Source organism: Syngnathoides biaculeatus, chromosome 5 (assembly GCF_019802595.1).
Source record: "Syngnathoides biaculeatus isolate LvHL_M chromosome 5, ASM1980259v1, whole genome shotgun sequence".
Taxonomy (NCBI): domain Eukaryota; kingdom Metazoa; phylum Chordata; class Actinopteri; order Syngnathiformes; family Syngnathidae; genus Syngnathoides; species Syngnathoides biaculeatus.
Window position 1 is genome coordinate 28,008,694 of NC_084644.1, and position 25,246 is coordinate 28,033,939.

At 44.1% G+C, this 25,246-nt stretch overlaps 1 protein-coding gene and 1 pseudogene across 1 annotated transcript; one reads left to right on the top strand and one right to left on the bottom strand.

The window, feature by feature from the left end:
* Positions 1-57: 57 nt before the first annotated feature.
* Positions 58-25,015, bottom strand: LOC133501341 (myelin-associated glycoprotein-like). Its single transcript, XM_061821029.1, has 12 exons — positions 24,930-25,015; positions 24,742-24,801; positions 22,466-22,707; positions 19,318-19,441; positions 17,675-17,986; positions 15,899-16,156; positions 14,938-15,198; positions 13,666-13,932; positions 11,162-11,461; positions 11,011-11,092; positions 8,986-9,058; positions 58-1,101 (listed from the first exon to the last, which is right to left on the bottom strand). Exons 2-12 carry the CDS (start codon positions 24,791-24,793, stop codon positions 790-792), a joined length of 2,283 nt encoding a protein of 760 aa, XP_061677013.1. The 5' UTR covers positions 24,794-24,801; positions 24,930-25,015; the 3' UTR covers positions 58-789.
* LOC133501538 (5S ribosomal RNA) lies at positions 8,129-8,247 on the top strand (annotated as a pseudogene).
* Positions 25,016-25,246: the final 231 nt, after the last annotated feature.

Here is a 25,246-nt window from a genome sequence, read left to right on the forward strand (position 1 = left end):
AGGGTGTCTTTTTCCATGTAATATCCCTTTAATGCAATACAAAGATAGGAAGAAAACTATCCCAAAGAAAGGAAATCACAAAGTTTTGGCAGGATATTTAATCTTTCAAATTAAAACGGCTGACTGCATACGACCGAAAAAATTGTTTATCCGGCTTTATGCCAACAATTATTATGCAACACTTATCCACAGATACTTCTCTTCTGCCAGCACAAAACATTAAATAGGATGGCAAACGTAATAATACAATAGAAATCACAATTTTAGTGCATTTTCAAAGTTAGACAAAACCAAGAAAATCAGGTAAATACAATAAACCGCTCATCTTCTGAAATTGTTCAAGATTGACACGTCATCTCTAAGCTTACGAATTTTCATGGGCGCCACCGTTTCGGCGAGTCACACAGACTATGTGCGTGGATGTGATGTATTAGATGAGGTAACAAAGTCACATATGCAAAATGCTTTTAAATATACTCGAAAACGCACTCAGAACAGAATTTTCTTTTCTCATAAACATGATAGTGAATAGGTCACACACACAACTGCAACATAAGATTTCCTATGAGTGAGCGCATGTCAGTAGGATGTTTAGACATTGGTGATTGTCTGAAGCTCACTGGAAATTCACCAAACACCATAAGTGACCAAGCGACGAGTTTTAACGCGAAAGATTCCCCAAAATTCTCGGCATTCGTAAGTCGAGGTACCGCTGTCTACATGTTTTTTTTTTTTCCAAAATTCTTTTAGGGTCCCCCAAGCTACGACCTACTTTGACAACCACTGATTTTACTCTGTTGAGGTCACAACCTCTTCACTCGCCACTTCCGGTACAAAAGGGTCATCCGCCGCCTTTTTTTCCTGCTCCGTCTCCGGTGCTGTTTTCAGTTCCAGCTCTTCACGTTTGTCGCTTCCCGGGGTGTTGAGACGTATCTCGGCGTACTCCCCCGTGACTGAGGAGAGTCCTCGTATCTCGCCGTGGTCACGGGCCTGCAGATTGATGACGTTGACGTCGGCGTAATGCAGGTGCTCCTCATCCCGCATGGCCTCTTTGGCCAAGTCGTCGTTGGCGTAAATGGCGTTGACGTGGTCAGAATTGCTCTAAAGCACACACAAATCAATTCACAAGTGCAGGCATCCATTTTGTATGGATTTAGGAATGGGGTGGTGACAATACTATTTATAATAAAGATCCCTGATTGGAATTTGTTTCAAATTATTTTAACAATATACTTTTTACTTTGTGCTTTTTTTTTAAATGTTTATTTTCTATTTTTGTTTTTCCTGGATGTAGGGCTAGAAGGCGAGCGCCTGATGGCCGGACCTGCACCCATGGGACCCGACCGGGCACAGCCCAAGAGGTTTCAACTCCAACATCCAACATAACTTTGCTCATGTTCTGGCAATGAGTCATAGTGGACCATGTTCCGTGCCTCCATTACTGAGGCAGATGACCGTAGCTGTGCCCGTAAAGTGTTTGGTGGCCTTTGTGGCTGCAATCCTCCAAACCCCTTGGTGGACAACCAAAAGTGAGTGATGCCGTCAAGCTGAAGGAATCTTATGGGGCCTTTTTGGCCTATGGGACTACTGAGACAGCTGATGGGTACCAGATGGCTATGTGGAATCCAGCTCTGGTGGTCAGTGAACCAAAACCTAGGGAGAAGTTTGGTGAGGCCATGGAGAAAAATTTCCAGACAGTTTTGAGGAAATCCTGGTCCACCATCCAGGGTCTCAGGAGTGAGGAGCAGTGCACCATCAACACTGTGGATAGTGGGTTTGGGATGCCTCTGACCTTGACTAGGGACATTGTGAGTTGATGGGGAAAATACTTTGAAGACCTCCTCAATTCCATGGACAACCCTTCCCATGAGGAAGCAGAGTTTGGGATCTCTGAAGCGGGATCTCCTCTTTCTAGGGTTGAGGTTACCAAGGTGGTTAAAAACCTGGTTGGTGGATGAGATTTGCACAAGTTCCTGAATGCTCTGGATGTCGTGGGACTGTCCTCGTTAAGACGTCTTTGCAACATTGCATGGACAACGGGGACAGTGCATCTGGATTGGCAGACTGGAGTGGTAGTCCCCCTTTTTAAGAAAGGAGAAGGAAGAGTCTGTATAGGGGGTGTCTGTAGGGGGATCACACTCCTCAGCCTTCCCTGTAAGGTCTATACAGTGGTGCTGTAGAGGAGGTTCCGTCGGGAACTCGAATCCCAGATTCAGGAGGGGCAATGTGGTTTTTATCCTGGCCATGGAACAATGGACCAACTCTCCACCCTCAGTCGGGTCCTCGAGGGTGAATGGGAGCTTGGAGTGTGTGTTTTGTCAATTTGGAGACAGCATTCGACTGTGTCCCTTGGGGAGTCCTGTGGGGGAGTTCTTCAGTAATAAGGAGTACCACACCACCTGATACGGGCTGTTTGGTCCCTGTACAACCAATGTAAGAGTTTGGTCCCCATTGCTGGCAATAAGTCAAGACTCGTTAGACTCTGCCAAAGTTATCCTTTGTCACCGATTCTGGTCATATCTTTTGTGGACAGAATTTCTATGCTCAGACAAGGCATTTACCCAGGACACGCTGGAGAGACTACGTCTCTTGGCTGTCCTGGGAAGAGAGAACCCCCGGAAGAGATGGAGGAAGTGGCCGTGGAGAGGGAAGTCTGGGTATCCCTGCTAAAACTACTGCCCTCGCGACCCGACCTTGGATAAGCGGTAGATAATGGATGGATGTTTTGGGTTTTTTTTCCACATATAATCTCTTATTTTCTATTTCTTTATTTGTTTTATTTTCCACATATTTTATTTTCATTTTGTATTCTATTGTGAATTATAAAATAATGAAATATATCCATCCATCTATTATCTACCGCTTGTCCGGGTTGGGTCGCAGGGGAAGTGGCTTCAGCAGGGATACGCAGACTTCCCTTTCCCCAGCCACTTCTTCCAGCTCTTCCGGAGGGATCCTGAGGCGTTCCCAAGCCAGCGGAGAGACATAGTTTGTCCAGCGTGTCCTGGTTCATCCTCGGGGTCTCTTTCCAGTGGGACATGCCTGGAACACCTTACCAGGGAGGCATCTGAGTCAGATGCCCCAGGCACCTCATCTGGCTCCTCTCAATGAGGAGGAGCAGCGGCTCAACAGTGAGCCCCGCCCAGATGACCGAGCTTCTCACCCTATCTCTCAGGGAGAGGCCCGGACACCCTGCGGGGTGACGTCTGTATCCGGGATCTTGTTCTTTCGGTTTTGACCGACAGCTTGTGCCCATAGGTGAGGGGAGGAACATAGATGGAGTGGGAAATTGAGCTTTGCCTTTCAACTTAGATCCCTCTTTACCACAATGGACCGATACAAAGTCCGCATCACTGCAGACGCTGCACCGTCTGTTGATCCATTCTTCGCTTACTCGTGAAGAAAACCCAAAAAATACTTGAACTCCTCCACCTGGGGCAAGATCTCATCCCCGATCCAGAGAGGGCACGCCACCCTTTTTCGACTGAGGACCATGGTCTCAGATTTGGAAGTGCTGATTCTCATCCAGTCACTTCACACTTGGCTGTCAATTTCTCCAGTGAGCGTTGGAGAGCACGGGTTTATGAAGGCAACAGAACCACATCTGCGAAGAGCAGAGATGCAAAGCTGAGGCCACAAAACCGTAAACCTTCTATGCCACAGCTGCGCCTAGAAATTCTGTCCATAAAAGTTCTGAACAAAATCGGTGACAACGGGCAGCCTTGACGGAGTCCAACTCTCACCGGAAATGTGTCCAACTTATTGCCTGCAATGCGGACCAAACTCTGACAGTGGTCGTACAGGGACCGAACAGGCCGTATCAGGGGGCTCGACACCACATATCTCCAAAGAACCCCCCACAAGACTCCCTGAGGGACACGGTCGAACGCCTTCTCTAAGTCCACAAAAGACACGTGGACTGGTTGGGCGAACTCCCATGTACTGAACAAAATCGGTGACAACGGGCAGCCTTGGCGGAGTCCAACTCTCACCGAAAACGTGTCCAACTTATTGCCGGCAATGCGGACCAAACTCTGACAGTGGTCGTAGAGGGACCGAACAGGCCGTATCAGGGGGCTCGACACCACATATCTCCAAAGAACCCCCCACAAGACTCCCTGAGGGACACGGTCGAACGCCTTCTCTAAGTCCACAAAAGACACGTGGACTGGTTGGGCGAACTCCCATGTACTGAACAAAATCGGTGACAACGGGCAGCCTTGGCGGCGTCCAACTCTCACCGAAAACGTGTCCAACTTATTGCCGGCAATGCGGACCAAACTCTGACAGTGGTCGTACAGGGACCGAACAGGCCGTAACAGGGGGCTCGACACCACATATCTCCGAAGAACCCTCCACAAGACTCCCCGAGGGACACAGTCGAACGCCTTCTCTAAGTCCACAAAAGACACGTGGACTGGTTGGGTGAACTCCCATGTACCCTCGAGGATCCTGCTGAGGGTGTAGAGCTGGTCCACTGTTCCACGAAAACCACATTGCTCCTTCTGAGATTCGACTTCCCGACGGACCCTACTCTCCAGCATCCCTGACTGGACCTTACCAGGGAGGCTGAGGAGTGTGATCCCCGCCTATAGTTGGAACACACTTTCCGGTCCCGCTTCTTAAAAAGGGGGACCACAACCCCAGTCTGCCAATTCAGAGGCACTGTTCCCGATATCCCCGCGATCTTGCAGAGGCGTGTCAAACAGGACAGCCCCACAACATCCAGATCCTTTAGGAAGTCTGGGCGAATCTCATCTACTCCAAAGGCCCTGCCGCAAAGGAGATTTTTAACCACCTCGGTGACCTCAACCCCAGAGATAGAGGAGCCCGCCTCAGAGAACTCAGACTCAGCTCCCTCGTGGGATGGCGTGTTTGTGGAGTTGAGGAGGTCTTCAAAGTATGCTCCACACCGACTCACAACATCCTGAGTTGAGGTCAGCAGTGCCCCATCCCCACTATACACAGTGTTGATGGTGCACTGCTTCCCCCTCCCGAGACGCCGGACGGTGGACCAGAATTTCCTCGAACCCGTCCTGAAGTCATTCTCCATGGGCTCGCCGAACTCCTCCTACACCCAGGTTTTTGCCTCAGTGACCACCGAAGCTGCATTCCGCTTGGCCAGCCGGTGCCTATCAGTTGCCTCAGGAGTCCCGCAGGCTAAAAATGCCTGATAGGACTCCTTCTTCAGCTTGACAGCATCCCTCACAGTTGGTGTCCACCAACGTGTTCTGGGGTTGCTGCCACGACCTTACGGCCACAGCTCCAGTCGGCCGCCTCAGCAATGGAGGCGCGGAACATCGTCCACTCTGACTCAATGTCCCCCACCTCTTCCAGAACATGAGCAAAGATCTTTCGGAGGTGGGAGTTGAAATTCCTTCTGACAGGGGAATCTGCCAGTCGTTCCCAGTATACCCTCACAATACGTTTGGGCCTGCCACGTTGGACGGGCATCTTCCCCCACCATCGGAGCCAACTCATCACCAGGTGGTGATCAGTTCACAGCTCCGCCCATCTCTTCACCCAAGTGTCCAACACATGTGGCCGCAAGTCTGATGACATGACAAATTCGATCATCGAACTGCAGCCTAGGATGTCCTGGTGCCAGGTGCACTTATGGACACCCCTATGCCTGAACATGGCCACCGCCAGCTCACATTGCACCCTGCCCCTATGGCCCTTCTCACAAGTGGTGAGCACATGGGAAGGGGGACCCATGTTACCCTTTCAGGCTGTGCCCGGCCGAGCCCCATGGGTGGAGGCCTGGCCACCAGGCGCTGAAATTTTCATTGTAGGAGCATGTCCACTGTGAGAGATAATCTAAAAAGAAAAATCCTGAAATCACAATGTATGTTTTTTTTAATAATTTATTTATGTGATACAGCTGCAAAAAAGAATTTGAACACCTGAGAAACCAATGTTAATATTTGGTACAGTAGCTTTTGTTTGCAATTACAGAGATCAAATGTTTCCTGTAGTACTTCACCAGGTTTTTACACACTGCAGGAGGGATTTTGGCCCACTCCTCCACACAGCTCTCATCTAGATAAGACAGGTTTCTGGGCTGAAGATTTTCTATTGGGTTTAAGTCTGGATACTGGCTAGGCCTGGGCTGTCGCTGAGAAACACGGAGCTTCAGCTCCCTCCAAAGATTCTCTATTGGGTTTAGATCTGGAGACTGGCTAGGCCACGCCAGAATCTTGGTGTGCTTCATCCAGAGCCACCCCTTGGTTTTCCTGGCTGTGTGCTTCAGGTCATTGTCATGTTGAAAGACCCATCTTCAATGCGCTGACTGAGGGAAAGTGGTTGTTCCCCAAAATCTCACAATACATGGCCGCGGTCATCCTCTCCTTAATACAGTGCAGTCGTCCTGTCCCATGTGCAGAAAAACCCCCTCAAAGCAAGATGCTACCACCACCATTCTTCACAGTAGGGATGGTGTTCTTGGGATGGAACTAACTCATCATTCGTCTTCCTCCAAACACGGTTAGTGGTATTGTGATCAAAAAGTTCCATTTTGGTCTCATCTGACCACAAAACTTCTCCCATGACTCCTCTGTATCATCCAAATGGTCATTGACAAACTTAAGACGGGCCTTGACATGTGTTGGTTTAAGCAAGGGAACCTTCCGTGCCATGCATGATTTCAAACTATGACGTCTTAGTGTATTACCAACAGTCACCTTAGAAACGGTGGTCCCAGCTCTTTTCAGGTCATTGACCAAGTCCTGCAGTGTAGTGCTGGGCTGATTCCTCACCTTTTTAAGGGTCATTGAGACCCCACGAGATATCTTGCATGGAGCTCCACTCTGATTGAGATGGATCATCATGTTTATCTTCTTCCATTTCCTAGTGTTTCCTCCAACAGTGGACCTTTCTTCACCAAGCTGCGTGGCAATTTCTCCATAGCCCAGTGGTTCCCAAAGTCAACCTGGGCCCGGACCCCCAGTGAGTCGTTTAAAAAACTCCCGGACCCCCGACCTCAGCTTTCGCAAATAATGTAATGTAAGCTACTGGCACTGTAGGGCTGGGGCGTGGCGCTGCCTGAATCATTCATCTGGGCTGGGTTCAAAATAGGATAGATAGGATGTGAGACATAGCGAGACAGAAGAAAAAAAATTTTTTGTTCTTTTCTTCAAAAAAATATTTTATTATTACCCTCAGACTGTCACGACCCATCGAGACGGCGGTAGGCCCCAAATTCAGGAGTCGGAAGACGCAGAGGTAAATCGGAGAAAACGTTTATCGTTCCAAGATTGGGGATCGGGCAGGCAGTCAAATGCAGCAGCGGTAGTCAGGACGTCGGGCGTAGAGAGCAGGTCAGCGGGCAGTCATGAGTCGGTACACGGGAGATCGATCAAAGCAGGCAGGAGTATCAAAGGAGTCAGGCTTACATGGTCGGTCGGAGAACAGGTGCAGGTCGGTACACACGGGAATACGATCAGAGATACGGGAGTGCTGGAACGGGGCATGAGTTGCGACGATCTCGCACCGGACCAGTCGTACCCATGGTCCTATATACACCGGGGCCAAACAGGCAGTCTGAGGCGCAGGTGTGCTTGCTCCACTCCGATTAAGATTGACCGTCATGTTTAGCTTCTTCTATTTTTTAATGATTGCTCCAACAGTGAACCTTTTTTCACCAGGCTGCTCGGCAATTTCAACATAGCCATTTCCAGCTGGGTGGAGTTGTACAATTTTGTCAATGGTATCTTTGGACAGCTCTTTGGTCTTGGCCATGTTACAAGTTTGAGTCTTACTGATTGTATGGGGTGGACAGCTGTCTTTTTGCAGCCAACAACCTCACACAAGTCCTTCTGATTCAGGATATTACATTGTGTGGAGGAGGGGCTTTTAATGGCGGACTGACAGATCATTGAGGGTCAGAATTCTAGCTAATGGACAGGTGTTGAAATACTTATTTTTAGGGCTATCACACAAAAAAAATCTTTAAAAAAAAAAATCATACATTGTGATTTCTGGATTTCTCTTGTTAGATTATCTCTCTAACAGTGGACATGCACCTATGATGAAAATGTCAGACCCCTCCATGATTTCTAAGTGGGAGAACTTGTAATATAGGAAGGTGTTCAAATATTTTCTTCACTGCATAATATAATAAAATATAGATTACGGCCTTGCTACCCTGACAACGCCCGATCTCGTCAGATCTCGGAAGCTAAGCGGGTTTGGCCCTGGTTAGTACTTGGATGGGAGACCGCTTGGGAATATCAGGTGCTGTAAGCTTCTTTGCAGAGGGGTTGCATCAGGAAGGGCATCCAGCGTAAAACTGTGCCAAAAAAATATGCGTTCATCATACATGACACGCTGTGGCGACCCCTATCGGGAAAGCCAAAAGGAAAAGAAGAATATAAAATATAATATATCAATTATCTGTTTTTCATTTCTTTATTTCCATCCATCCCTCATTCTGTTAACTGGTAATTCTGAGAGCCACAGGCTATTTCTATATTTGTTTTTTTCTCAATTTATTTTTGACAATTATTTGTGGTTGACTTTGAATCTCAATGTCTTATTAAAACTTCACTATTTTTGTTTTAACCAATATTTTAATCAGTTTTATTTATGTATAACTATTACTATTAATTTGTTATATTATATTTTGCTGAACGGTTTGATTATTTTGTCCCAAGTTTCAATCAGTGGGGTTTGTTTACTTTATGAGTGTGAGTGTGTGTGTGTGTGTGTGTGTGTGTGTGTGTGTGTGTGTGTGTGTGTGTGTGTGTGTGTGTGTGGTGTGTGTGTGTGTGTACATAGGGGAGTGTGTGTCAGCCTCTGTTGGGATAATTGAGGTGCGGGGCCTAATAAGTGTGACATTTAGTGTATTTACACTTTGCAATGTCAGGCTGTTTAACATGACAGTACAAAGTCTAATTAAATGCATTCTAAATGGCTTTTGTTGGGAGGTGTCAGCAAATAGCATCATGTTGACTTTAAATCTTCTTTAAATCTGACTGCACTCACCTCATTGGTCACCAAAAAATCTGCGCCGTTGTCTGCTCGTGGCTGTCTGCGTGGGAAGTTTCCTTTGGTTTTCCTGCAGAACAACATAAACATCAAAACACTCATTTAGAAACTGTCTTTCTTGCCCATTTGCAATCTTTGTTGAGAGAAAACCCATTCCGATCTAAGGCAATCCAAGACGTCCAGGCTCTCCCTCATAGAGAGGGTGAAAAGTTTGGTCATCCCGGAGGAGCTAAAAGTAGAGCCGCTGCTCCTTCAGATTGAGAGGAGCTGGATGTGGGGGCTCAGGCATTTCATTCGGATGGCTCCCGGACGCCTCCCTGGTGAGGTGTTCTGGGCGTATCCCACTAAGACAACCCAGGGCATGCTGGTGAAACTATGTCTCCCAGCTGGCCTGAGAGGGACTCGGACTCCCCACAACGAGCTGGATGGAGTGACTGGGGAGAGGGAATTCTAGACATCCCTACTAAAGCTACTGCCCTCACAACCCGACCTCCGATAGGCAGAAGACAACAGATGGATGATTTTAAACAATGTTTCCAAAGTGCTTTACAACACAATAAAAACACAGCAAAAATTGAAAATTACGATAACAACAATGAAAGACAAAAAATAATAACAGTTGAGCAGAGAGGAACTGTGGTACTGTGCGTAATCCTGGAGTGGCAGACAAGTATCTTAGAATAGTAATAGGATATGCTTGAGGGCAGCAGAACAGCGTGAGTGAGGTGTGACAGAGGAGGTGATGGCTAAGGTGGGACTGAGCCCCTTCCTGTTTGCTGTGGTGATGGATGGTCTTACAGAAGAGGTTAGAATTCCCGTGGAACACGATGTTCGCAAATGACATTTTGACCTGTCATGAAAGCAGGGAGCAGGTCCAGGAACAGTTACAAAGATGGAGGCATGCACTGGAAAGGAGAGGAATGGAGCTTAGCCGAAGTGAAAAGTAGTATCGTACATCTGTAAATGAAGGAATGCAAAGTAAATATTTGTAATAGTACATAAGCATTAATGAAAAAAGGTGGAAGGAGAAGAAGTCTACAAGAAGAAGAGAACGTGAGAGTGAAGTCCTCTAAATACTTGGGGTCACCAGTCCTGAGCAGAGGTCACCAACCTTTTTGAGGCTGAGGGCACATTGCGAAAATCTTCAGAGTTCATTATACCTAAAGTATATATTTTTTTCTTTTATACTATAAAAATACTATACGACATTATTTTTAAAATGTCATTAATTTAAACCAGAAAATTTAAAGCACAAATATTAATAATAATAATTTGTCACTTGTGCTATTTATACAACATGTCTCGCGGGGAACCATGCATCGCGTTGGTGACCCCTGATCTAGAGCAATGGGGATTGTGGTCAGAAAGAAACGCATCCAAGCAGGTTGGAACGGGTGGAGGAGGATGACAAAAGAGTCTCTGCTAGGATGAAGGGCAAAGTTTATAAAAGTGATGTGTGGGGTGGACGCTCTAACCAGTCACACACCATGCCACCTTATTCAAATATAGTATTTTTAAATCACTTGTTAATTGTATTTTATCCATCCATCCATCCATTTTTTTAGCCGCTTATCCTCACGAGGGTTGTGGGGAGTGCTGGAGCCTAACCCAGCTGTCAACGGGCAGGAGGCAGGGTACACCCTGAACTGGTTGCCAGCCAATTGCATGGCACATCGAGACAAACGGCCACACTCCCAATCACACCTAGGGGAAATTTAGAGTGTCCAGTTAATGTTGCATGTTTTTGGAATGTGTGAGGAAACTGGAGTGCCCGGAGGAAACCCACCCAGGTGTGGGGAGAACATGCAAACTCCACACAGGCGGGTCCAGGTTTGAACCCGAGACCTCGGAACTGTGAGGCCAACACTTTCCAAGCTGATCCACTGTGCCGCCTTAATTGTATTTCTATATAATTAAATCTGTGTTTTCAAATTATTATATTTATATTTTTAAAATAATTTCAACAATTTTTCAATTGCAATTTTTTTGGACTACCTTGTAAAGTTTAGTGAGTGTGCTCACCTGCAAATGTACAAGAGCAGCAGGAGACTCAAGATCAGCAGGACCGTCACCCCCACTGCAGAACCCACCAGAACCGTCACATCTGGAAAGCCCAAACATGAGTGACGCTTGCAGGAATTATCAGTCATAACTAAATCAGGATCAAAGAGACCTGTCTGAGGAGCAGGCAATGACATGTTGAAGGCAAAACTGTCAAATCCAAGCGGGTTGAAGCTGAAGCAAATCAGCGAGGACACTACTTCGCCGTCCAGGCGTCGCAGGATGATGACACTCCTCCGGGTGGCGCTGTCGAGGGACTCCTCCATGATGGATCGCTGGTCCGAGTCATTGATGAGCACCCCGGACAATTCCCAGTGCAGGGAGGGCAGCGGGTTGGCCTGACTGTCACAGAAGCATCGCGTCTGCGTTGACACGTCTTGGCAGTGGGAAGACGGCAGGATCTCTGGGCTGACTGAAGACAGTAAAATGGCAGGGTTGCTGTGTGTTTTCTGGAGTAGTTGCTGGAAACTTTTGGTGTGCCTACTGAATTTCATGATGCTTTGTGAAACTGGCTTCTGGAGCTCATTTTTCTCATAAAATTGTCAAGGGTACTGGTGAGCCAAATTGCCGGCTTCGAACCAGAATGGAGGCAACACGGTGGGGCAACTGGGGTTCAAATCCCGGCCCCGTCCGTGTGAAGTTTGCGTGTTCTCCCCGTGCCTGCGTGGGTTTTCTCCAGGCACTCCGGTTTCCACCCACTTCCCGAAAACCTGCAGTTCACGGTGTACCCTGCCTCCTACCCGATGATAGCTAGCATAGGCTCCGGGACTCCCGCAACCCCCGTGAGGATGAGTGGCTAAGAAAATGGATAGCTGGAAACCAGAATGGAAGACTTCCTGTGTCTTTTCATCAGGCATGTCTTCGTGATTCTTTTTTCTGGGTCTACTCATGATGGATTCTTTGTCCCTCCATCCAAGCTCATAGCCACTTACTCTATTTAGGGTTGCAGGGTGGTGGAGCCTATCACAACTGACTTTGGGCGGAAGGCAGACTTCAACCAAAACTGGTTGCAGGGCACATATAGACATGGACAACAATTCGCACCATCACTGATAGGGAACAGAACCCCCGCCGCCTACACAAAAGTCAGGTGAGTGTACTGCGACACCGCATGATGTATTTCTTCTTCTTCTTTTCCTTTTGGCTTGTCCCGTTAGGGGTCGCCACAGCGTGTCATCTTTTTCCATTTAAGCCAACCTCGTGCATCTTCCTCTCTAACACCCACTGTCCTCATGTCCTCCCTCACAACATCCATCAACCTTTTCGTTAGTCTTCCTCTCACCCTTTTGCCTGGCAGCTCCATCCTCAGCACCCTCGTACCAATATACTCACCCTCTCACCTCTGGACATGTCCAAACCATCGAAGTCTGCTTTCTCTCACCTTGTCTCCAAAACATCCAACTTTGGCTATCCCTCTAATAAGCTCATTTTTAATCCTATCCAACCTGCTCATTCCGAGCGAGAACCTCAACATCTTCATTTCTGCTACCTCCGGTTCTGCTTCCTGTTGTCTCTTCAGTGCCACCGTCTCTAATCCGTACATCATGGCCGACATCACCACTGTTTTATAAACTTTGCCCTTCATCCTAGCGGAGACTTCTGTCGCATAGAACACCAGAAACCTTCCATCAACTGTTCCACTCCACTTGGACCCGTTTCTTCACTTCTTTACCACACTCTCCATTGCTCTGTATTGTTGCCCCCAAGTATTTGAAGTCTTCCACCCTCGCTATCTCTTCTCCCTGGAGCTTCACTCCTCCTCTTCCGCCCCTCACATTCATGCACATATATTGTTTTCTTCAGCTAATCTTCATTCCTCTCCTTTCCGGTGCGTGCCTCCATCTTTCTAATTGTTCCACCGCTTGCTCTCTGCTTTTACTGAAGATCACAATATCTGCGAACCTCATAAGATAACATAACCGAACATTTGTCTACTATTATTTCATGCTGCCTCAAACGAAATTGAAACACTTCTGGGCCATTTTCAGACATGGGTTCTAAATTCATTTTTGCGTGGTTTACCTGTGATACCTACCAAATTTCATATTTCCTCAGAAAAATTGGCTTCGTGGGCAGAAATTTGAAAAATCACTGTAGAGATTGCTACCAAGCAAAAACTAGATAAACAGTGGCAAAATACCTCTCTCTCTCTTTTCAGGCATGGCTTCTTGTGATGTATTTTTGAGTCAACACATGCTAATCATGTAAGCCAAATTTCATATTGCCAAGTAAAATGGTTTTCGGGCGCTAATTCCCCCACCCATCCAAAAAAACAAAAGAAAACTAATTATTGCTTCACATTTTATGGCATGTAAACCAAATTTGCACTCATGCTACACCAAGAGGCAATAAAATGGTTTTGCCCATGATTAAAGTGCATTATATGTGCCTAAAATTTGATAACAGTAGGACACATCTCTAGAATTTGTTTGGCTTTGGATTACCATTGGAAATACCCCCCCCCCCCCAAAAAAAAGACCTTAAAATGGCTGCTTTGAACTACATTGACTGACTTTCATTTATTTTTTCTGGCATGTTTAATCCAACTTTTTTTCGTGTGTTCATTATACACACACCAGGCAAACTTCATACTGCTAAGGTAAGCTCATTCCTCACATGTCACGTCGATGGCGATTGACTGAGCCGACTGGGCCCCGTGGACGTTGGCATTTTCACAGTAAAACGTATCCTGGGACAGCTTGCTGACGGTGAAGGTGATTTCCTGACCCAAACCCATCAGCAACCTCTCCCCAGCGGTCACTCGATACCAGGTGATATTGGCGGCCGGTGGGTTGGCGACGCTGGTGCACCTTAAAGTGACGGTGCTGCCGTCAGGTAAAGAGCCCGATGGTGATGCAAACACAGAAGTGTTCTTGGGTGGATCTGGGGGGGTAAAAAAGGCCTGTCAGCACTGTGATCTCAAATTTCAGTATCATTAGTGGATTATGACTAAAAACCCATAATGTGATGCATCTTGTTTGATACCAAACACAATTATATACAGTATACGTATATAAGTACTAGGGTGTCCCTGCTCAAACTTTCAATTAGTTTTGGGGTCCTTGCCCTGGAGATCGAATACTCCTGATACAAACCCTTCAAAGAAATTACATCATTATCAGTTTCACCTTGGAGAAGCAGCAAGTTATCTGTTATTCCTATCAGTGGATAAGAAAAGATTATCATATATCCCTGGGAAAAATAGAATGACTTGGTTTTTTTTTCACTTTAATATAGGATACTAATGATGAAGAAGGTCTTCAGGTTGGCCAGACAGAGGGATAGAGATGGGAAGGATGTGCAGCAGGTAAGTGTGATTAGGGATAGAGATAAAAATGTGTTGACTGGTGCCAGTAGTGTGCTGAATAGATGGAAAGAAGACTTTGAGAAGTTGACCAATGAAGAAAATGAGAGAGAAGGAAGAGTAGAAGAGGCAAGAGTGAAGGACTAGGAAGTGGCAATGATCAGCAAGGGGGAAGTTCAAAAGGCACTACAAAGGATGAAAAATGTTAAAGGCAGTTGGTCCTGATGACATACTGGGAGAGGTATGGAAGCAATTTGGAGAGATGGCTGTGGAGTTTTTGACCCACTTATTCAACAGAATACTAGCGGGCGAAAAGATGCCTGAAGAAAAGTGTTCTCGTTCCCATTTTTAAGAACAAAGGAGACTTGCAGAGCTGTGGCAACTATAGAGGAATAAAGTTGATGAGCCACACAATGAAGTTCAGGATACGATCAGCTTTAATGGCCAAGTGTGTAAAAACACACAAGGAATTTTTCTCAGGACAGTAGATCAGTGTGCCTGCCGCAGACGTGCTTTGTCATGCTCTATTCAACAATTGAATTTGTGCTACATGACTCCTCATTAGTGACGTCAAGTGGACTCACACTGAACGTCCAACTGAACGGGTGTGGAGGTTTCCTGTCCCACCAGGTTCCTGGCCTTGCAGCGGTACTCCCCGCTGTGTCTCGGCTGGGCGCCATCCAGGGTCAGGAAATCCCCAATCTCCAGGTCCTCACCGCCATTTATGGTCCAGCTGTAGTTGTAGACGGGCGGTTTGGCTCGGCTCTGGCACAGCAGAAAAACCGGGACGCCCTCCAGGATGACACCGGGGGGCTCCACGATCACTTTGGTGTCCTTTGGGGGGACTGTGATCGCAGCAAAAACACACAATGGATGATGACTGTCACTTCCACCAAGGAAGTTTCAGGCAATTGTTATCAATGTTGCATTGAAGAATGCTGGGAATTTTGGAATACTAGAGTCATAGCAATAAAGTTACGATTGGCACAATTATTTTCCTGATTAATATAATTAAATTAAAAAAAAACACAAAATCACAAGATTACACATGTTAGCATACCGACTGTTGGCATTCAAGCTAATCAAGAAAGAGTATAAAAGCCTTAACCCACTGCCTTGGCACTTTTTCCACAAAGGTTTCCATTACACAGATATATAACTAATATAACATGGTTATATAGCTCTACATGTTAGCATAACATGTTGGCATGTTCGCATTTGAGCTAATTTCCTCTAACATGGTACCTAACCACAGGGCACTGTGTAAAGTCCTTATCGATCTGTGTTCGCTCATTCTTTTCACAGCTTGGCGCTTGTTAGGATAACAACTGTTTGCAAGTTAGAATTTGAGGTATTCTCTTTGATCAAATTTACAATTTGTACACGTTCTAATCAATTTATAAAAGCTAATAAAATGAGGGGAGGAGATGTGCTCGTCGGGAAAATCCAGTTATCTAGAAGTAGTATATAGTATAAATTTTTGCATGCATAAAAACTATGGTGTTCCATGGCTGTCCAGCACACACTTCTACCAAATCCACTCACATTGGACATCAATGGTGGTTAAGGACGAGTTTTGCTCTCCATATCTGTTGCGCACCCAGCAGTAGAAGGTGGGCGGGTCTTCCGTGACCCTGACAGAGTGTCGCTTCCTGTTGTCCACCGCCATCACCTGACCGGCGTCCACTCTGTACCACATGTACATGTTCACTTGAGGGTTGGCGATGGTGAGGCAGGTCAGCGTGACCTTCCTGCCTGCCATCACGGGGCCGTCGTAGCTCACTGATGTGTTCTTAGGACCATCTGGACACAACAAAAACAAAAAATGCAATATTCTAATATATGTACTGAAATGTATGCATGTGTGTGTGTGTGTACTTAATTTTCACAAATCTATACACTTCATAATGTTACACCGATTAGATGAGGGATAAAGCCAATTAAATCCTCATTGTTAGCCTTAGACTATTGCAGTGGTTTTCAAACTGAGGGATGCACGGTGTCATCTATACCGACATTTACATTTAAAACGAAGAGAAAAGAGAAAATGAATTATGAGCCAACCACTTAGGGAAGGTTTACCACTGTTCCATGTTTTCTCCATGTGAGGATAATGGGTCTCACTATGGTTCGCTGGAATCGTAAAGTTTTAGAAATGGCGGGTAAACGGTCTTTTGTAATGTAACGAGATACAAATACTTCGCTAAATCGCAACAGTGTTAAGTAGAATCTTATCTGTATTTTACGACTGTAATACTGTATATTTCTGGTAACTTTCATTTTCACCCCATTACATTTCCCAATTGTTTTATTTAACTTAACGCATTTCCTCCAACCATCTTCGCGACTCGTATTTTCCAACATGAATATCCAAATAACTGCTCGATTAATGACTTCCAATTACAAGTACACTTAATATAAAAAAATTAACGGACTGAGCGTAAAAAATCTACACATCCTTGTTCAAATGTTTCTTTGTGTAAATATTTAATACCATAAAAACTTGGGATTTGCGTAGCTGTTTTATAGTCACTGTAGGTAGTATAACAATACTGTACTGTACAGTACTCCTATACTATTATTTTCTGTTAAGCGAGTTGTGCTTTTACCCAAGTATTCCTACAAGACTATGTAAATGTTGTTCAGCGTTCAGAGCACTCTGGCTGGATGGAGAATTTTTCTGAAGTAATACTGTAGGTAATATGCAACTTCCTCTTTTTCTATTTCCTCATTCGCTAAATGTTCTGCACGTACAGGTTTCACCACACTTACACATACACACACGTAATTTCTGTAGAGAAACATTTTGTAAATCTTACGTTAAACGGTGCTCAACAACTAGGACTCCAGCAACTGGGAAAACTCGTAACGTAATGCACTCCTACCCTGTATCAAATCAACATTCCCTATTGTAAAAGAAATTGCACTTTAAAAATAAATTATCTCAAAAACATTTTTCTAATAATAATGCTTACCCAGTGCAGCTTCTTTTGTTTTGTTGTCTATTTAATGCATTGTAGATGTTTATAAAATTAGATAAAATAAATTATGTACCATGTTAATGTGAATTTCCCTATTACATTCAAAACATTTTTAAGTTTTAAGTGTTTTTGAATGTAATTGAATGTATTCATAAATATATCCAGAATTTTGTTATGGAATTTTCTGAGCAAAATAAAATTAATTCCTCAGTTCTTTTCATGATACAGAATATTTAAAACTGAAATTGTATTTTTTTTTTTTTTTACATTTTTATCAAATCTCATAACAGTAGGGGTAGGCTAACCCCACTAACCCTTTTAGTAATAATAATAACCTTACGCAAAACTTGAAGAGTCATCGTGCGTTCTGTGGAAAGCTCCCTGTATCCCGATTGCCTCCTGTAGATGGCGCTGCAGGTCACACTCTGTGTGTTGTGTCGGTAAGTGGCATTGAAATTCATGACTGCGGTAACGCGCGCTGCTTGCCCCGCCTCGGCCTTCCCTGCCTCCGTGACCGTGCCCAACAGCGGTGCCCACATCAGGAGGGGCGGCAGCGTTGGGCAAGGAGCTGGCGCCCGACACTCCAGAGTCACTCCAGCGCCCTCCTCGACCCAGACTGCATTGGGGTCAATGGTGGGCTGGGGTGCCGAGTCTGTGATGTCACACAAGAGCAACAACAAGAGAATAAGAATCAGAATCAGCTTCAATGGCCATGTAAGCAACATCTCCGGCTGTCGGGCGGCTGATTCTTGTCACTCGCCAATAAGTGTCTGTGTAGAACATTGGGCAGGATCTCGCCAAAATTGGAACTATAACTAAGGCTTGAAACCTAATTCGAAACCCAACCCTAATCTTATTTTTGGAACTGTAACCCTGAATTGAAAACCTACCTGAACCTTCAAAACGAAATTTAAAACCCTTATGTTGGCTTCACACCCTGTAACCATACCCCTAGTTTGAAACCCTAACATAGGCTTCACACCCAAATGTGAATCCACAACCCTGACTTGAAATCATACTTTGAAACTATTACCCGAAACCCGAATCCTAAACCAGACTTGAAACCTTGATTTAATACTCTTAAAGCCCAAGTGACATGTCTATAAACATTCTAAAATAGATATTGCATATATATACTGTATATATAAAAATACATATAACATTATTAACTTCAATGTCTATATCCTTAGAAGAGAACAGCTCACAATCGAGTGAAGTGACCAGTGCAATATCACCCTATCGTTTTAAGCCATATTTAGATGATATGCGGATCACTTCTAACTAACAACAGACTCCACGACAGTATGTATGACAGTATGTAGCCTACTAGGCTGCGAGCGACGACAACGCCATAAAGCGCATAAACCGTGATGAGCCACCTTGGCGCCGTGATGAGCCACCCCAGCTCGGCGCCATGATTATCCAGCCCGGCCGAAGCCATGACCGGCGGACGTGGCACTGAAGCCGTGATCGGCCGACGCGCACATCGACCCATTTACAACCCCTTACTTCCGTACACGGATCTTTTGTTACGTTCTGAAAGGATTAACTAAATCCTGCCTTGTTACCCTGATGTGAAACCTTAATATGAAATCCTGCATATAAACCCAAACAGAGCCTTGACACCTTAATGTGAAACCCTAACCCTTGTTTGAAACCCTAATCCATGTTTGAAACCGTATTAATAATCACAACCCTGCCTTCAAATCGTACTTTGAAACATAAATGTGAAACCATAATCCGGATTTCGAATCATACATTGAAACCAAAACCGTAGCTTTCTTTTGAAACCATAGTACAGTACAATAATTAATACACTAATCCTGATTGGAAACCATACTTTGAAACTGCAACCCCATATTAAAACCTTATCAGGCCTTGAAACCCTTTGTAGAACCCTAAATTGAGCTTCAAAAGCTATTGTGAAACAATAATCCTGCCTTGAAAACAGAAATCTTAACTCTAATACGAAAATTCTCAAACCTCGAATTTCCAATAAGACGTACTCGTTGAAGTTGAACTTGAGATTGTCACAATCCAACCTGAAGTAATAATAGTCGTAGTAGTCTAATGGCACGTCCTCAAGGATGGTGCTGCAGTCCTTTTCCTGAGACGCGATGAGAGAAAAATCACAGAAAGGCATGAAGAGAAAGTCGTAACGCTGGAAAACAATGTAAAACACCATAGATGGGTTAACAAAACTAGCATTGATGTGGTTGTGGTTGCAATGAAGAAAGTAAGTATTTGAACACCCTGCTATACTGCAAGTTCTCCCACTTAGAAATCATGGAGTGGTCTGAAATGTTCATTGTAGGTACATGTCCACTGTGAGAGAGATAATCTAAGAAGAAAAATCCAGAAATCACAATGTATGATTTTTTTAATGATTTATTTGTGTGATACAACTGCAAATAAGTTTTTGAACACCTGAGAAAACAAATGTTAATATTTGGTACAGTAGCTTTTGTTTGCAATTACAGAGATCAAATGTTTCCTGTAGTACTTCACCAGGTTTGCACACATTGCAGGAGGGATTTTGGCCCACTCCTCCACAGAGATCTCATCTAGATCAGATAGGTTTCTGGGCTAAAGATTTTCTATTGGGTTTAGGTCTGGATACTGGCTAGGCCTGGGCTGTCGCTGAGAAACACGGAGCTTCAGCTCCCTCCAAAGATTTTCTATTGGGTTTAGATAATCTAAAAAGAGAAATCCAGAAATCACAATGTATGATTTTTTTAAATGATTTATTTGTGTGATACAGCTGCAAATCACTATTTGAACACCTGTCCATCAGCTAGAATACTGACCCTCAAAGACCTGTTAGTCCGCCTTTAAAAGTCCACCTCCACTCAGGTGTACCCGTGTGAAGTCGTTAGCTGCATAAAGACACCTGTCCACCCCGTGCAATCAGTAAGACTCAAAGTTGTAACATGGCCATGACCAAAAGCAGTCCAAAGACACCAGAGACAAAATTGTCAAACTCCACACACCTGGAAAGGGATATGGAGATATTGCCGAGCAGCTTGGTGAAACAAGGTCCACTGTTGGAGCAATCATTAGAAAATGGAAGAAGCTAAACATGACGGTCAATCTCAATTGGAGTGGAGCCCCATGCAAGATATCTTGTGGGGTCTTAATGACCCTTAGAAAGGTGAGGAATCAGCCCAGGACTACACGGCAGGACTTGGTCAATGACCTGAAAAGAGCTGGGACCACCGATTCCAAGGTGATTGTTGGTAATAGACTAAGACGTCGTGGTTGAAATCATGCATGGCACAGAAGGTTCCCCTGCTTAAACCAGCACATGTCAAGGCCCGTCCAAAGTTTGCCAATGACCGTTTGGATGATAAAGAGTAGTCACGGGAGAAAGTTTTGTGGCCAGATGAGACCAAAATGGAAGTTTTTGGTCATAATTCCACTAACCGTGTTTGGAGGAAGATGAATGATGAGTGCCATCCCAAGAATACCATCCCCACTGTGAAGCATGGGGGTGGTTTCTGCACATGGGACAGGACGACTTGACTGTATTAAGAAGAGGATTACCGTGGACATGCATTTTGAGATTTTAGGGACAACCTCTTTCCCTGAGTTAGAGCATTGAAGATGGGTCGTAGCTGGTTCTTTCAAAATGACAATGACCCAAACCACAACAGCCAGGAAAACCAAGGAGTGACTCCATAAGAAGCATATCAAGGTTCTGGGATGGCCTAGCCAGTCTCCAGACATAAACCCAATAGAAAATCCTTGGAGGGAGCTGAAACTCTGTGTTTCTCAGTGACAGCCCAGAAATATGCCTGATCTAGAGAAGATCTGTGTGGAGGAGTGGGCCAAAATCCCTCCTGCAGTGTGTGCAAACCTGGTGAAGAACAACAGGAAATATTTGACCTCTGTAATTGCAAACCAAATATTAACATTGTTTTTCTCAGGTGGTCAAATACTTATTTGCAGCTGTATCACACAAATAAATCGTTAAAAAAAAATCATACATTGTGATTTTTGGATTTTTCTTTTTAGATGATCTCTCTCACAGTGGACAATCACCTACGATGAAAATTTCAGAGCCCTCCATGATTTCTAAGTGGGAGAACTTGCCATATTGCAGGGCGTTCAAATACGTAATTTTCTTCACTGTATTAACCTTATAAATTATATTTCAACATTAATCTGCAGCAACACACAGTAGTGTAAAACAACGCTCAGAGGCATAAAATGTTTATCCTAAAAATGACAAGTGAATTTGGGATTACTCTATGCATTGTCATGACACTAAAAGATGCGTTCCACTAATCAGATTACAATAAGAGTAAGGTGAGTGCTGCACACGTTTGCAAGTCACAACCGAAGCCGGGTGTTCAAGAGCTTGTTGAAAGAGAGACAGCTAGATGATAACTTAGCTTAAGTCCGTTTTTTTTTTCTTCCATTTTTGTTATCATGAGGGAATGTGAACATCAGAGCGGAATCACCAACTGAATGAGGAAGCAATCGAATTACTCTCTGAGTCAGATCGGAACAAATCACTGACCAAATATTTCAATGACCTGATTCAAGTGAGTCAGTGCACTCAAAACAACTGCCATGCCCATCGCGAAAACTGTCGAGCAGAATTTGCCCATTTGGCCATCTGTTTATCATACAATCCGCATGGACGTTTCACTGGCGTGTTAAGCGTGCAATACATTAGCCATCCTGAAGTGCAGCGTCAGAAATGAAGGTCAGAACCGACTCACTGCAGGACTTAGAATACTAAGATGAAGACGATAAGACCAAGCAGAGGATGATAGATGAAAGTTAAACACGTCATTTATAAATACAAATATATGGAAACATCGACAAACCCTAAACAGGAGACATTATCATCTTTGGTACTAATTGAACACTTTTGTGTAGAAGTAAAGACATTGTACTTTGAAGTTTCTGCAGATGTTCTGTCCTGCTCTCCTGTTCTACCATTTCCCCTATGCCACAACAAAGTGACTCGTTTTTCCAAATGTGGAAGTTGGTGGTGGTTATGACTTGGTTAGTCTCTGTAGGGTCAGTCGCTTTTTTTCCCCTTCTCACTTCGAGCTAGAAGTAGTAACCTTGGTTGAGGAGGCTGTATTTTCATTTTAACTTGTTTTTTTTTTTAAATTACCAGCAAGTTCCCGGTGACGTTTCCCTGCAGGAGTTTCAGGGAGGCGCTCTCCTCTCTTGTGCGACTGGAGTCGAAGACATGCGTCCTGGAATAGCCTCGCCTCCAAATGGCGGCGCAGGTACGGTCCAGGTACTGATCCCAAATTTGAGGTATTGTAAACCTGCACGGAACATAAATACACGAGCCACTCACACCCAGCACAGAAGTTGGGAGCATAGTAGCCCACTCCTGACACAGGCTACCTGAAACCAAAATAATCAATAAAAAACATTAATAATGATAATGTTTCATTATTTATTACAAGAAAAAGTAGAAATGAAATATTTATGTATAACAATTATATGAGTTATTTTTTTTATTTCAAAATATTTTTGGGGGAACTTTTCAAATCGCAGTTTAAAAGAACAAAACAAAATAATAAATGACTGAAATTCATAACGCACATTTTATTTGAAAAGAAAAATAATATACTGTACGTCCTTTTCCCTTGGGCTTGTCCTCCATCCTCACTCCCTCTTCTCCCTGTAGCCTCATCGTTCCTCCCCCACCCCTCTCATCCACGCACATATATTCTGTTTTACTTCGGCTAATCTCCATTCCTCTCCTTTCCAGTGCATGCCTCCACCTTTCTATCTCTACACCTGCTCCCTGGTTTCCCTTCAGATCACAATGCAACCTGTGAACATCTTGGTCCACAGTCACGCCAGTCAAACCTCATCTGTCGGCCTATTCATCACCACTGGAAACACGAAGAGGCTCACGTCTGATCCCTGATGAAGACGCACCTCCACTTTAAACTCGTGTGCCACATCTACAGTACACCTCACTGCTGTTGCTGATGCCCATGTACATATCCTGTACTATTCTAACATACAGTACCTCTCTCCCACTTCAGACATTCGCATGCAGTACCACAGTTCCTCCTTGGATTTCTCTAGATGAACAAAGACACAATGGAGCTGCTCCTGACCTTTTCTGTACTTCTCCACCAAATACCCTCAAGGCAAATAATGCATCTGTGCTACTCTGTCTTGGCATGAAACCATACTGTTGCTCGCAGATACTTCTGTCCTGAGTCTAGACTCCACTACTCTTTCCCATAACTTCATTGTATGGCTCATCAAGTTTATTCCTATGTAGTTTTTACACCTCTGAATATCGCCTTTGTTCTTAAAAATGGGAACTGGCGCACTTTAACTCCCTTCATCAGGCATCTTCTCGCCCACTAGCATTCTTTTGAATAAATTGGTCAAAAACTCCACAGCCACCTCTCCAAATTGCTTCCATACATCCACAGGTACAGTATGCCATCAGGACCAACTGCCTTTCCATTTTTCATCCTTTTAAGAGTCTTTATAATTTTCTCCTTCCTAATCATTGCTACTTCGTGGTTCACCACACTTGCCTCTTCTACTCTACTTCCTCTCTGATTTTCCTCATTCATCAACTCAATTTCATGTTTCCGTCTTGTCACTCGATCTGATACTCATTTCACCTCCAAGACATTCTTAGCAAACTCTTCCATTAAAATAAAACCTACTCCATTTCACTTCCCATCTACACCATACTAAAATAATTTAAACTTGAACTGAATTTGAGCTAAATCTCCATCGGCGGCTTTGGACAAAAACTTGTACACTATTTGATTGGCAAACTTTTAACCCGGATGCCCCTCCTGACACAACGCTATGCATCCAACCTGGGCCCCCCAGAAGGCTGCATGGGGGGTTGTTAGCTCTCACACACACAGATGGCAGCCGACGGGTTACCATATTTGCCTCACAATTTTGATGACCCAGGTTCAGTTTGGTTGTTCTCCCCCTGTACCTGCTTAGGGTTTTTTTTTTTTTTTCTGGGTACTACAGTTTCTTCCCACATCCTAAAAATATGCTCGGTAGGTTAATTGAAAACTCTATATTGTCCAGAGGTGTGAGTGTGAATGGTTATGTTAAATTTCCTACTATTGTAGTCCTTGTTTTAAATATTTACTGTAAAGTACAAGAAAATAACTGTAAATTCCAATGTCCCTTTCATTTGAAAGATATCCTATTGCTACAGAGAAAAAAATATTTTACAAAAGAAATAATTTCTGGATAGTAATTATATGCATTTTCCATTTGAAAAGTTCCACATGTTGTATAATAATGTAGCAAATAAAATCGTGTAACAGAAAAATTGTAATTTAGGAAAAAATGAAGGAATTATAATAATAAAACAATTTAAAAGACGGAACATAAAACATTTTAACCACAAATCATGAAACGATGATAACTCACCTTCAAGCAGGCCATAAAGTAGAATAAGCTTCACAATGACGACGTGTGTCATTTTGCTCTCTTTTTGTTTTTACACAAAACAAACAAAAACAAACAAAAAAACTCACATAAATTCTCTTGAAAAACAAAGTAAATAACGGTGGGGATAATTTAATTTGAAAATAAGCATTTTCGTACGTAAAGCTTACCTTTGAGTGGCAACAACCGAGATGAGGCTGTCTTTATATTCAACCAGTGCGTATGGTCACAGCTTACACTCCAACTGCTTTGCCGCTCTATGTGTTTGTATATGTGTGTGTGTGTGTGTGTGTGTGTGTGTGTGTGTGTGTCTGTGTGTGTGTGTCTGTGTCACGCAATAGCAGCTGCCAACTTCTCTAAGGAAACGGAAAGTGTAATTTTTTGCTTAAAAAAAAAAAACAATTCGAAATAAGTATTAATGAAAGAAAATACAAATAATATAGAGGCATGTACAATGTCAATTGCAACAGAATTTAATTACAAATTA